The 15,013-nt window shown below is 48.2% G+C and overlaps 1 protein-coding gene across 4 annotated transcripts in view; it reads right to left on the bottom strand.

Annotated features, from left to right (window-relative positions):
* Positions 1–15,013, bottom strand: part of NTRK3 (neurotrophic receptor tyrosine kinase 3) — a 222,011-nt gene that overhangs the window by 188,558 nt on the left and 18,440 nt on the right. For all 4 annotated transcript variants that reach the window (XM_064721858.1, XM_064721860.1, XM_064721859.1 and 1 more), the window contains one exon: positions 113–187. In XM_064721858.1, the coding sequence (XP_064577928.1) occupies positions 113–187 (75 nt within the window). The remainder of the gene's footprint in view (positions 1–112; positions 188–15,013) is intronic.

The raw sequence follows: 15,013 nt of genomic DNA, 5'->3' as shown, positions 1-15,013 counted from the left end.
AGCAGCTTAAACTGGCAGTATGGGGGCTGCAGAGGGAAGGGAGCCATGGCTCTGCTGGAAGGAAGGGACTGCCCAGGCCCAGTCCCCTCCCCAATGCACAGGACATACTCACAGCCTCTGGAGTCCCGTGTACAGCTCCATGTCAACAGCGTTCAGCGTCTGCAAGTTCTTCCAGTTCTCTATGTGTCTGTGGAGGAGAAGGAAAGGCTCAGCTGTGGCACAACCAGATGGCTGCTGAGCCCATGCCAGGGACAGCACACAGAGGGAGGATGTGATACCCCACCACCCAGCCCCATTCTGTTTTCCCAGCCTCTTGTAAAAGTCAAATAACATGGGTTTGCCCACAGTTTCAAGCACAGAACATGCAACCAAGCCATTGAATATTCTTGCCCAAGTCATTGCCCCTCCCTGCACACACCAGTGAACAAAGACACGATTGAAACGGGTCTGGCAAAAAGAGTGAAAGCAAATAAAACCTCTCAACAAAAACTCAGGGCCATAATGAAAAAAAGTCATATATTTATCCAGTCTCTAACTGGGGTGGATAAACAGGCTCCGAGTCTTTGCTGGCTGGACACACTGCTAGCAGGAGAGCACCAAGCTTAGTTTGGAAACATTGCCTTTATTACAAATTCCTCAGTCGCCTGGGGCAGTCTGGCAGGTATGTTACAGAGAACAAAAACAGAAATAGATCTGTCACCGCAGGATCGCTTTCAGTAAATATTAGAGGCGGGGGAAGGTGACAGACCAGCAGCTCCAGAGAACAGGGTCCCCTGTTATCAGCAGCACAGGAGTGATGCTGGCAGCAGTGGGGCTGCCTGGCTGTGGCCACTGCCTCTGCAATGCTGTGTGAAAGGAGTTCAATCCTCATCTCCCAGGTAGCTTTCAACCAGTTCTGGCTTTCTCCCAGATTAAACTCAGACACCCTCCCACCAGAAACACAAACATTTTCAAGAGGTTCTTTTCTGAGGTGCAGGTGGAGGTAGTCCTCCCTAAAAGCCAACTGAGAGAGGGAAAACATCTGGCAGGTCCCATTGGACAATATGTGAAAGAAGCCCAACTTTGAAGTCTCTGAACATGTGCACCCAAGCTCACATCTGCCTTGATGCAATAGTTGGCTTTGGGCTTGGCCTTGGAGAGGGTAAACATCTCCAAGTGATGAAGGATTGGAGTGATGAGAAAACACTGAGAATTATGCTGTGATTCTAGGCAAGAAGGTTGCAGGACCTCACATGGTGAGCAAGCAGAAGAGGGACCTTAGACCACTTACAGAGCAGTCACAGGGGCCACAAATTCCTCCTCCAACATTTGCTATGCCTTGTGATTGCACAAGAACAGGTGAATTAGCATGAGGGAAATACATGGACCTACTTGAGCCACCCCCCAAATTACATCCATCTCAAAAAAGGTAAAACACAAAGCCTGGATTAAATCTCCTTATATTTCTCTGCTCTCACCATGCAGATCCAAGAAATAAGAGACCCACAAGAGTCACCTCTGCTTTCCACATGTTCCACAATTTGTCTGCATGCCCAGAGGGGTTATGCTAAGGACACAGCACAAGCTCCCACATGCTGCTGCACGCCAGGATAAGTTACAGTTCATCTCCAATGCCCTGCTCATCAGCTGAGACCGCCTGTGTCCCAGACAGAATGAGAAACAGGACATTATTACAGCCACTTCGTGTTCCCTGCCATTGTCTACAGCCCCTGTGAACATTTCCAGAACAAAACACAGACTGGGAGGAGTCAGTCAGGAGATCCAAGAGCTCAGTGGAACTCTGGAGTCAAGGCAGGGCTGCCAGCTCAGGCCCTGGGCCATGGGATTGCAAGATTGAGCAAGGCCAGAAACAAAGGTTGAAAACATTTCCTATCTGCAACTCCTACACAGCAAAGTGAGGGTCCTCCAAGAGAAAGGACATGGGAAGGAGGAATGGGATGGTCTTGGTTTACCACCAGGGCAAGCTGCAGCTACAGCATCCAAGCAATGACCTTCAGGGAGGGATGGAACACCCCCGAGCCAGGAGTTATGGAGCAACCACAGCTGGGAAGGAGGCGGCGGCCAGATTGGCTCTTGTTTTATTGATCGTGTTTGCTAAAAAAAGTCAAGGTTATTTTTGACCTGACACTCAAAGCCATGTGGGCAGCATTCTAGAAGAGACAGAAAAAGACCTGAGCTTGTTTCCAGTGACATGGCCAGGCGTGAATTTCCTCTGACTCAGCACTGATGCATGGGGGTCTTGGGGCCTCCCCATGGCATTCCCTGCTCCCCCCAAGGGACATAACACTAGACTGTAAACACAGCTCCACAACCTATATTGTATTCCAGCCTCCCAAACAAAGCCCAAGAGCTTCCTGAGCCATGTACTTTAGTTCATTATTTAACATGGACATACCACACCCATAGAGAGACAAAAAAAAACAGCAGTGGAAAAACACATGCACACGCATCTATAGGATAATCCCCCAAACCAGCATCTGCTTTATGTACAGTGCAACGCAGGGAAATAATTAGGTGCACAGGTCAAGAAGGGTCTTTGAGTCCTTTAAAATACACAAACACCTCCCTTCTCAGGGATTTGCAGAAATGTCTTTTCCCCTTTTCTCTCTGATTTTTCAACTTAGCATGAGTTGTACCTTTGCTCCTAGAAGTGACAAATCAGTCTTGGCTTACAGGCACTTCAAAGATACACCAGGAAAAATATTTTCTTTGGTTTCCCATTGCTTTAGAAAGAATAGTGTAACTTTGCACTGGCTGGGTTCACCTGAACCCACTTAAAAAACAAAACAGAAATGCATCTTATTCTGAAAGCTCGAGGAGTCAAGCTGTGATTGTAAAATTGGCAGTGGTTGCACAGAAAAGCAAACCAACCAAGCAGAGAAACTCCACCCCTGAAACTTCAGTCCCTCTCATGTCCTTCAGTATCTCAACTAGCTCCCCCCTCTTTTCCTTCCAGGGTTTGCTTGCCCTAGAAATCCTGAATCCTCCCACTTGCTGCTGAAGACTGAGACCTTCCCTCCTCCTCTGCCTCGGTTCATTAACCCAGCAGGAGCACGGGTGCCTGGTTCACACCAAATACAGCTGTGACAGCTCCCAGCCCTGCCCTGGTCTCCTCAGGCAGGCATTGAGGTATGAATTACAGTCCGTGGACTACAGCTTACTCCTCCCTGCACATCTCTAAGTACATATTCCTGTGGCATTCCTCAGTTATTACTAAGGCAATCTGCTGTTCTGAAAGACCCAATAGCTTGAAGAGCATTACCATACTTCACAGATCCTGAGGAGCTCACCACGTGCAGACCCACCTAGACTCATGTCCAACTTCTAATCGAGACCATATGAGGTGCATCACTAACACAGATGATGTTTCTCGCTTATTTTCTGGGTGGAGAATGGAGGGTAGGGCATGTTTATTTAAATACTCACTTCCTGCTCATAATTCTTGTATGTTAGAAGGGTCCTGTTGGTCCAAGTCCCCTTGCTTGCACTGCAGATCTGAATTATACCATGTCTTCTACAGACTAAGCAACTTCCACCTTGGGAGTAACAAGGGCTTTGTCCTCTCCACCCAGATTGAAACACTGCACCTCTCATTCCTTACCCAAATATACTCTCTTGCATTGTACATCCATTTTCTCTTATGTCAAAGCTGTCTTCGCTTAAGCAGCTCTTTTTCTTTCCTGGCACTTCTTCCTCCCCCCTTTACAAGCAGGAGCCAGGCCCACCCAGCTATCATTTACAAGCTACATGATGCCAGGTCTTCTAAGGCAGCACATCTGTACCTGTGAAGTGCAAGGCAAATTGTCTCAAGTGCCCTTAGAGACACTAACTCACGTCCCAGAAGTGATGCAGATATATTGCTCAGGCAGAGTTCTGGCAGAGAGCTTGTTTTGTTTCTGATTTCAGACCCAGCACAGCTAATGCTCACACTTGGTGATCAGTGCAATAGGGACCGTTGTGATAGACACATAGAAAATGGGTATTTGCTTTATCAGCCTGTTTAAGTCCCTTTTCCTGGAGTAAAAGTGACCAGAAACACAGAGCAGTCTCCAGGAGATCTCACTTGTGCAACAGCATGAGCAGCTCCCCAGTTACACTGGAAACACCATGATTTGCAGCCTGAGATCACACTGGCCTTTACCACAGCCCTATCAGCCAGGAGGTTTGTGTTTACCCCATTATTAAGCATTGCCCCCAGCATTTCTGTCCAGCAGATCATTTCCAAAAGACATTTCCTAGCCTTGTTACACCCACATTTAAATCCACCCCACTTGGCATTGCAGTGTCTCCTGGGTTTGTTACTGCAGCTGTTGGCCACCCTCAGCTGACTTTGTGTCCCCACAGCTCCAGCAGCAAAACCCATGAGCACACTCTTGCCTCTTGTACCAGCACCTCAATAAAAGCAGGAGCCAACATCACCTCTCCTAGCAGCCTCAGCACTTGTCATCTTTCAGCACCTCCCACCAAGACTCCACCTAGCACACCTGGACCAGACAGTGCCTTCTCCAGAAAAACAAACCACTTGTGATGTAGTGCAGCATCATATCAACCTCTCATCACAAAGTCACCTCTTTGCTGAGGAAATCAGCTGCCTTTCCAAAGGAAGGCATAGGCTTAGCCTGGCAAAGGCCAACCTTAGGACACCAACCCTGCATCACATCTCAGGTACCCACAGACATGCGTTGTTGTTGAAAGCCTTGTAGGCCACTACAGCCAGACCAGTGGTGAGTCCCCAGCTCTGTGCTGTGTCCCAGTTAACAGCAAACCTGTGAAGCATGAAACCCTGTTTGTCAGCTCAGCAGATTGCAAGCATCTCATCCCTCTGACAGATCCCCTGTGGAGCCAGCAAGGCAGACAGGTGCCTTTGGCCCAGCATCACACAGACAGATCAGTGACCTTGCTGACCATAAGGTCACCTACTCACAGGGTTTAGGTACCAGCAGATCTGGAAAGTTCCAGGACCTTGCCCTGCTTGCTAGAAGGGGCCTTGGTAGCCAACAAACCTGTGGGAACAGCAATTCCTTTCATTCCCAGGAGTGGGTGTGTCTGACAAAGATGACAGACTGGTGGCACCTTCTTGAGACTGCACAGCTCCACATGCTCCCCTTCCAGCCTGGGGCCAATGCAGCAAGGGAAACTGGAATATCCACTGGGATCCAAATACAGCCAGACTCATTTCACCCCACCAGGTAGAGGCAAAGAAAAAGCCTAATCCCAATTTACCAAGCAATTTTCTTGAGGCTACTTAATGTGTCTGGTCTTCCTTCACCCTCCTCATATAACATTTGTCTAATCTCTCTCAGCTTTTCAAGCATTGTGGTCAACAGCTACAAAAGGCACCTGACAAGCACCAAGTATTACACAGATTCCCCAAATCTGTGTCTATCCCAAACTGGATATCCCACAAGGATGCCATCAGCTCCAATCAGTGCCTGAGCAGGTGACAGGTCCCTGTTGTGCAAGTGCCACCACTCATGTTTGGATGCTGGGCAATGAATAAGGTGTGTGCCAGCAATTAGGCAGCACCCCAAAAGAGACATAATTATATATATATATATATATATATATAATTATATAATTATATTATATATGTGTGTACTATAATTACATATATATATATAATATAATTAAATATATATAAATAATTGTATTACATATAAATATTATATTACATATGTATATATTATATATATAGGGAAGGCAAGCAGAGAATTTGCCTCCTCTCTCTTGTAGTGCAACAGGAAAATTAATTCGTCACCCAGGCACATTAAACCTTGCAATCCAGACAGACACATTAGCTTTCAATTACCTGATATGTTTAGCATTATAAACAAACTTCCTGGCATGCCAGCTCCAGACCATGCGAATGTGAATTTGATAGCAGTGGGAATAAAGGAAAGACCTGTCTGAACCCCTGACCAGTGAGAGCTGCCTCCTCCAAGCGGAGGTGCTGCAGATGTTGATGGGAAGCCCTGGAAGTTTGCACAGGTCCCACACAAACCCAGGACTAAGTACAGCCATTGTGGCCACTGCCAGCTCCTTTTTTCCATCCCTCACACCTTACTTGGGGTTGAGGAAGCATAAAGAAATCAAACATCTTTCATAATATCATAAGGCATTTCTCACATAATTTAATAACTAGAGGCACAAAGGACTTGGTTCCCTCAATATGAAATTTATAAAAGTGAATTGGTAACAGAAACTTAAAGGCAATTGCAGCTGAATAAAGACTTACAAGGACAACATTTTCCCCATTTAAAACACAGTCTCCCCCTTCCCAAAAAGCATGGAAAGGTTGCCCAGCAGTGGCTCATTAAGGATAATTTGAGGTCAGTGGGAAAAGGGGGGTAGAGAAAGCAAATGCAACTTTGTAGAAACAATTATGAGCATAACTTCACAGTGTAATTGTGATTCGTCAGGGTAACGCTGATAAAACACCACAGTGACACGGCTCCCTCTGCTCTGCTGCTCCTGCCAAGGTCATGCCAGGGAGTGTGGGGGTTGCAGAGTGTGACAGAGATGCACTCAGCCCCCATCCCATGGGCCCAGCCACATCCAAACCAGTCATCCAAACCAGACCCTTCCAGGAGGGCTAAATAAAGGAGAAAGATGCAAATCCCCAGCTGAGGAAGGTGTGGGAACAACACAGCTCCCCCAGGGCACTGCACAGCGGCATCACAGAAATCTTCCTGGAGGAGCTCAAGTGCCAGACACAAGCAAGTCACAGGACACCAAGCATTCAGAGAGGACTCCCTCACAGAACACTTTTCACATGAGTCCAGACAAGTTTCATGTTCACCCCAACAGCATCTGCCTGGCCCCAGGCTGTCCAGGAGCATCCACAGGGTGCAGAAGAGCTGCTACAGCTGCACTGTCCAAACAGATTGTCATATAGAGACACCCTACAATGGAAGATGCCCTGAGAAAGAGCTTTAAGCTATGCTGAATAGGTTTGTTGGTTTTTTGGGTTTTTTTCCCAGGTTTTGCACTTATTCCATCCTGTCCACTCATAGGGACACACAGGAGCTGGACATAAAAAGCAGACAGCAGAGCCAGTGCCACCAGAACGTCATGCTCTGCTTTTGTCCCAGATCCTCTCAGGCCTCACTGTGCCCTGTGTGCATGCACCAGTTTCCTTCTGTGATCTCCTCAAGCCTCTGCTTCCCCCAGCAGCTCTGGATGCTGGCTCATGGAGCAGGGAGCATTCCTTTCAGGGACAGTGTGTCAGTGTTAGCAGAGGACAGCAGGCTGCCTGGACACAGCAGGGACAGATGGCTGCAGCACACAGGAGGCACTATGTTCCTGTTAGCTCACACTGCATCCAGAGATCTTCTGTGTAGGGAGTTATTCTCAGGCACATTCTTTCAGAAAGGAAGAAATAGGTGTAAAGTAGGATAGCAGAGCAGAAGAAGGGCTGTGGGCAGCAATACAGCTGCCACCACAACTAATACTTGCCCCAATATTCCATCACTATTACTCATCTTGTCCTGGGAGGGAGCAGCCCTGGAGTCTCAAGCAAGGACTGAGGTGTTCAAAATCATCCAAGTGCTGAAGAAACCTCATTTATCAGACACAAGCATCAGTGCAAAACCTCAGGACAAAACTCCCAAAGGCTGCAACATCTCCTGTATGGGAAGCAGGGTCCAGCCCCAGCTCCCTGCACACCACCTTGGCTCCTCACAGCTCCTGCAGCCTCTCTTCCTAACTCTTTCTTATTTATTCCCACAACTATCTGACCTCTGCACAGTCCCAAACACCATCTAGAGTGAGAAGGCGTGAAATGGGATGAGCAGTTTTGTCCTGCAGACATGAATATAAATACACAAACACAGACACCTTGGGTGAATCATCACCAAAAGTGGGAGTTCACTCCCCACACGCAGCACCAGCCAAAGCTCACTCCCCTTTTCCTCAGAGTGCCAAAACCAATTATATTTCCCCAAAAGGGCATTGCTTTTATTATTCTCTGGTGGGAGAATCTACAAAGTCAGTCTTCTTTACCCAGATATGTGCTTCCCACCATTGGACATGGATCTGGGGGGGACATGGAACAGAGATTCCTGGCTCAGGACTGCTAACATCAACCTGTGCATGTCTAATCATACCATATCTCCAAAATAGCCATGCAGCTGGCTAGGATGGGAGGACAACCCAAGGACAGGAAAAAAGCCAAAAACCTTCACCTGGGAGTTTTACACCACACAAACCTCAGGGTGAAGCAGCACCCTTTGGGATCCTGCACCCATGTAAAGCAAAAGAGCATCTGCTTTCCAGCAGCTCTCCAAGCACCTGCCATGCCAAAGGAAAGGATGCTTTATCTGTAGGATTTCATATGCAGGGAGAGCCAGCAGTGTGCAGCATTTTGTGGTCTTTAAAGATCAAACAGCATTTTAGAGAGGAAGCAGCACCCTGGTCAAAATTGGCTTCAGTAATCACATTTTGCTTTATTAAACCCTCCTTGCAATTTCAAACTGGAAGGTAAATTCCCTCACACTTCCATCTCCAGAGAGGTCTCAGGCTTTTCAGAAATCAAACTATAATATTTCAAAAATATTTTTATTTATGTATGTATACATATATATGCATATATATTATAGGTATGTATATATACCTATATATACATATATATAAATATATATAATATAAATATATAAATATATACTATATAAATAAAAATATATACACTAGATAAATATATATAAATTTTAATATATAAATATATATTTTATATATTTTTATATCTAAATATATATAAATATACTACAGGCAAAAAAAAGGCTGCCAAGCTCTACTCCAAAGGCAGCTGTTTCTCCCCTGGGGAGCACAGTTCCTACACACATTAGTAAGACAATGAGATGTACTAAAGGTACTGGATAACCAGAGCTCAGCTTGGCAGGAATAACTCATGGTAAAAAGCAGTGCCAAGGACCATATGGCAGAAGGAACACCCCACCAAAGAGACAGAGCTTTGGAGATGGTCAAGACAATATTCTGGTAGGCTGTAGTAGCTCAGCTGGGACCCAAAAGGGAGCACTGCCAGCCACATGCACTCATTGCACTTCACGCTGTGCTTGAAGACAGGAAAACGGATGGAGGAGGAAAAGGAGAAAATAAAATCTCCCACAAACTGGCTGTTACTGTGATGGATGGCACTGGGAATGAGGAGACAGGAACAGGAGTCCAGCAGAAGCAGATGTGGGAGCCAGGAATGGGGCTGTACAAGTGCCACAGTTGGAGGGGGCTGCAGTCCTTAACCCAGGCCTGCTGCCTCCCACCCACACAAACCCACAAGCACACTTCCCAAAAACCACAGCCACTGTGTGAGCCTCATTTCAGGAGTTTTACATCCTTATGAGCTTTGTCTCAACCCTGTTTTGATGTGGGTGCACATTTTTGGGCAGTGTTCCACGCCCGGATCATGAAAGCAGCACAGAAAGCAGAGCCCAGAGCTCAAACCGTGGGTGCTGAAGGGTGTCTCAGCCTCTGCACAGTTATGGACATCCAGTAGCCAAATCCAGGGCACTCCCACAGTCCCCCATCCTGCTTTGATCTCCTCTGCTCCCCCACAGCTCCACCACCCCAGACTGCAGCTCATCCCATTTCCAGCTTTCCCACACACCCCAAATACAGGGAAAGCCCCTGGCCAAGGAAGAGGAGAGGAGAAAATCTTTTTGGACTTGGATCCTGCTCCTTTGAGGCTGCTGGGTTGTTTTTTATTTTCCCAACCATCTCCCAAGGAGCCTGAACTTTGATCCCCCAGCATTTTGGCTCCTCAGATGTTTATGGAGCTCAAGCAAGCAGGCAGCAATGCCCAGCTGGGCTGGTCACAGGCCATGGTCCCATCCTCTGCCCTCAGGACAGCCAGAGCAGGGTATCTCCAACCTGAAAGGAGACTTTCCAAGGCCCTTGTTACCTCCACAGCATCACAGATCTGCCTGCTCATCTTCCAGCTGCTCCCCATGCAGCCAAAAAAACAGATAAATTCTCCATACAGTTTATTTCTGAGCCAACTGCCGTGACCCCCCAAGGCTTTTATCTGCTCTTCAAATAAATCACAGCCAGCTCTGCCCACCCTTCCCAGCTGCAATGGAGGGGAGAAGGTCTCAGTCCCCTTTTCCCCAGGAAAATGCATGGAAAAAACCTTCTCCCTTCCCTCCACTAAGCTTTTCCTGCAAGGGACACACACACACACAGACTTGGCTCTTATTGCAGAGGTGTAGGAACAGAAGCATCACTCAGGAGCAGGGGGCTGTATCATTAAGGCATGGTGACTCAGAGCTCAAGGCTTCCCAGGATAACAGGTATTTTGTGGGAAGTCAGCTGGCTCTGAAAAGGAAAAGCAAACCAGCATGCCTATAAACATGACACAGGCAGGGAGATGCAGGGAGGGGAAGAAAGGAGAGCAGGGAGGCAACAGACATTTTAAAAGCTCCTCTCCCAGCACTCTACTTTGTTCTTTTAAATGTAAATAAAGCACCTTGCAAAAATCTTTCAGAAGACACTCTGACAGCCAGAGACACTGCTAAGCAGGCTGTTGTGTTAGAGCTGATCCAGCTGCACAAACAGCAAACCCTGGGACAGTTTCTATCCCCTCTTTCAGCTCAATCAGCCATTCCCCTAGATAAAGGCATAGCTGAACCATGGGGAAGCCCCTGCTTGCCTGGCACCTTGAACTGCAACTTCCCAAAACACCAAAACCAGCCTCTCTCAACCAAACCCCTTTGCCCACCATGGGCATCTCCTTCACCAGGGCCAGAGGTGGGTGAAACCCTCGAGCTCCCACTGTCCAAGCACACTCAGTGCTGCTGAGTTTCACTGGCTGCTCACCAGGTAAGATTTGTTTTGCACCACAAGCAAGGCAGAAGGACACAACCTGAGTCACTGCAGTGTGGCCAACCCATGGCAAACATCACCCCAGCACTGACAGCCCCACTCTGCCCTAGCAGGGTCTCCTTGCACCACTTGAAGATGTTGTCCATCACTGGGGCTTGGGGCTTTGCACAGTTTTAAGGCCACAGCAGTGACACATCACAACATCCCTGAGATGAGCACAAATATGATGAGTCCATCAGCTTTGAGCTGCTGAAAATGAGCCTCCTGTTCTGAAGGGTTTCCAGAAGGCTGGCATTAAACTGACAGGTAGAAAACCTCACAGGGGTGTTTAAGGAATCCAAAGGTCCTGCTCAGTATTAATTGAGGAGAGGCAGGGAGCAAGGAAGCTACAATTCACCTCCTGACATGGCTTGCCCTTTCACCACTTGCTCTGAAGAGGTATTTAACTGGACACGTGTCTTTTTGGTGCCATTGAGGTCATGGAAGAATTTTGAAGCCAGAAAGGCAATCATCTGATAAAGTCCCTCCAGGGAGATATTGTTTTATTATTTTTTGTTTGTTTTTGCAAGGAATCACTCAAACTTTGTTTCTGCTTCTGGGCAGCTGAAGGGTCCTGAGCATTCCAGCACCATCCTCAAATTGCCCAAGCCCAGCAGGTTATCAGGAAAGGAAAACTCACTCTGCACAAAGTATACAGCTGCATCTCCCTCCCCAGGCCTCTGGACCCTACAGGAAAGCAGGAAAAGGTGTAAGACATTCCTGACTGCCACCTGAGCTGGCACAGCCCCCAGCACCACTGAATTCACCCTGCTGACAGCAAGCACAGCGATGCCACCAGCTTGGGGAATGACTCTGTGCATCAGCAGCTGCAGCATCCTCCATGGCTCCCCCGAGGCCAGCAGCACATCCAGGCACACTCCTGCCCCTTTCCAGCCCCAAACCCTGACAGAGCTGCCCCATGAGGGCATCCCAACCTTCCCCAGGCATGCAATGCAAACACCAGCTCCCATTTCCACATTTTGGGCTACTGGGCCCATGAGGTCCCATACAAACACACAGAGCCAGAGAATTTCTGGGTGAGGGGCAATACAATATCTCCTGAAGCCCCCACCCACCCCAAACACTGACCAACAGATTCTGCCCTTGATGGTTTTAAGCTGGGCTGGTTTTGGCTTTTCACATCTTTCCCCTAAGTCCCCTTTGAACAATCCTGTAGTTGCTATGGAAATACTCTCATCAGTATGGGTGGAGCATAGCAGCACTGGCCAAAACTCCCTGTGGCTCCCAGTTGACACCAGTTCTAGGATCTGGCAGCACTGGAGGTTACTCCAAGCTGCACAGGGAATGCCTTGAGCTTAAAGCAAACCTTGGCACTGATGGATGAGTGAAACCCACCTGGGAGTCAAGGGCAGGGACTTGCAATTCACCCAGGGATAAACAGGTTAAAATGAAAATTGAAACACCCTCACACTGGCTAAGGGGCGAGAGGGTTATAAACAGCAAAAAGCTGCAATTTACCCCAGCAAAACCCTCACTTGGAGCAGGAGGTGGCCACAGACAAGGGTAGCAGGAGCAGAGCTGACTTTATCACTGGCCCTGCCACCAATGCAGCCTCCAGGGAGGCCTCTCCTGCCCACTCTGCCCTCCCAGCACTGACACAAAACTAATCAGCAAGCAGGGTGTGAACAGCAGCCATCCAGCACTGTGAAGAGGGCTGGGAGGCAGAACAGAAACCTTTTCTGTGTGGCAAAGAGAGCAGCACGTTGGGCAATTGCTGCGTGCTCCAGTGGAGTCACCGCGTCCCACCTGGGAGCCCCAGCTGCACAGCACACAGGTTTGACACCTCCAGTCTGTCCCTTGCTGAAAACACTGCCAGAGCCCTTGCAGGTGATGGATTGTCCTTTACCAGCAGGGCTTGGAGAGAGGTCCCCAGGCAGCAGAGAGCAGCTGAGTGGGAAATGCATCTTCTCCATGGGAGTGGACAGCAGGGCAGCAGCACTCAGTGCACAGGGAGGTGCCACTGTTGTGCTGGCAGATGTGCTGCAGTGTCACCAACCCCTGATTTAGGGTAAGGGCCAGGGACCCCCATCTCCATCACCCACCCAGCTGGGGGACAGGGAGGATGTGATGCCTCTGCCAACAGCGTGGGCACCTCCAGGCTCTGGCCACGCTGAGTAGCTCTATTCAACCCCCTGTCACCAGCTTCAGGAAGCTCTCCCAGCTGCAGAATGCAAACCAAGGTTTCAGCACTGCCAGGGCTGTCCCCAGCCATTCCCAACCAGAGATCACATCACAAGTGGCAGTTTGACCTGGCACATCCTGGGCTGCAGCAAGGAGCTCCCAAGCTGCATGGTGGGCTCTAACACCACCAGCACTCATGGCAGACAAGCACATGTGAAACCTCTTCCACATCATCTCTGCAAGCTTGGCAATGAGCAGGTTGCAGATGGTTTTCCATGCATTTATCTCCTGGAGCTGGGGTTTTGCTGCCCTCAAAGCTGATACCACCACGCAGATCTCACCAAGTTTTACCATCCTCCCCAGTCACAGACATCTTTTATGAAAAATCCTTTCCTTAGGATTTTTCCTCCTGAGAAGCTGAGAGGCCTCAGGAACAAAATGTAAACAATGATTATCTGCTGCTCTGGAATGCAACAGGTGGATCTTTGATTGGTCTCATGTGGTTGTTTTTAATTAATGGCCAATCAGAGTCAGCTGGCTTGGACAGAGAGTCCAAGGCACAAGCCTTTGTGATCATTCCTTCTTTTTCTATTCTTCGCCAGCCTTCTGATTAAATCCTTTCTTCTATTCTTTTAGTATAGTTTTAATGTAATATATATCATAAAATAATAAATCAAGCCTTCTGAAGCATGGAGTCAGATCCTCATCTCTTCCCTCATCCTCAGACCCTATGAACACCGTCATGCTGCCCCAGCGGCCCCACACAAATCCCCTGGAGGTGTCACCCAGCACATCCCACCCTCTGCTCCCAGACCTGCCTGCGAGGGGGAATCACACAGGCAGCACCAGCACAGCACCAGGAGCAGGCACATCCCTCAGGCTCACCCATCACTGGTTCTGGGGTGGATTTGAGCACAGCACAGAGCACTGCTGGACCCCATGTTACAGGTGCATGACCCTGTTCAAAGGACTAAAGAACAATTTGCACTTTCAGGCTGCAGGGTGCACATCTACACTCCTACTTTGGGAGCATCCTGCCAGATCCCAAATGCTCTCCCAAACAAATGGGCTCAAGAGAGAGGTTTGGGCTTGAACTGTTACTGAACCATCCATGCCTGGTCAGAGATGCTGCAAATAAGAAGCCTGCACTCCAGTAATTGTTCTTTGTCACCCAAATTCAGCAAGTTCAAGAGAAAGCAGAAAACAGCAGCCAAAATGCCTCCCACCCCCTGTTCCAAGTATAGGTATGCAGTCTCTCTTGCTCCCTGATGGCAGAAGTCTCATTGCCGCAACCCAAAACATTCTGCTCGACAGTTTTGGGGAGATATTGTTGAAAGGACATGCAGGCAAAGCTGCCTGCAAAGCAAAGGCACTCTACAAAATCAGCAGAGACCTGAATCAGCCCCACTTGGACCAAGGACAGCAAAACCAGGCTGAAGCATGGAGGAACATTCACTCATGACTCTGTGCCACTGTCACCTCCAGCTCACAACACTGTGCCAGCACATGTCACCATCCCTTCTGCCACACCTCCAAAGCCCTGGGTGACAGACTGCACAGCCCCAGCATCCCCTGTGAGCCAGAGCTAACCTCAGCAGAGAACAGGGACCATCCTGTATCATGGAAAACTAAACCACAGACTAAGTAAACAACTTATCTCTCGTCACACAGTAGAACTTTCAGGATACCCTAAAATGCAGTTCCTGCAATGTCACAAACATCTTTTATGAAAAATCCTTTTCTTCTGAGAAGCTGAGAGGCCTCAGGAACAAAATGTAAACAATGATTATCTGCTGCTGTGGAATGCAACAGGTGCATCTGTGATTGGCTCATGTTGGTTGTTTCTAATTAATGGCCAAACACAGTTAGCTGTTTCAGACACAGAGCCCAAGCCACAAACCTTTGTTATCATCCTTTCCTATTCTATTCTTAGCCAGCCTTCTGATGAAACCTTTTCTTTTATTCTTTTAGTATAGTTTTAATGTAATATATATCATAA

Source organism: Zonotrichia leucophrys, chromosome 10 (assembly GCF_028769735.1).
Source record: "Zonotrichia leucophrys gambelii isolate GWCS_2022_RI chromosome 10, RI_Zleu_2.0, whole genome shotgun sequence".
Taxonomy (NCBI): Eukaryota; Metazoa; Chordata; class Aves; order Passeriformes; family Passerellidae; genus Zonotrichia; species Zonotrichia leucophrys.
The sequence above is the reverse complement of the archived record's forward strand: the minus strand, read 5'-3'. Positions and strand labels throughout refer to the sequence as shown.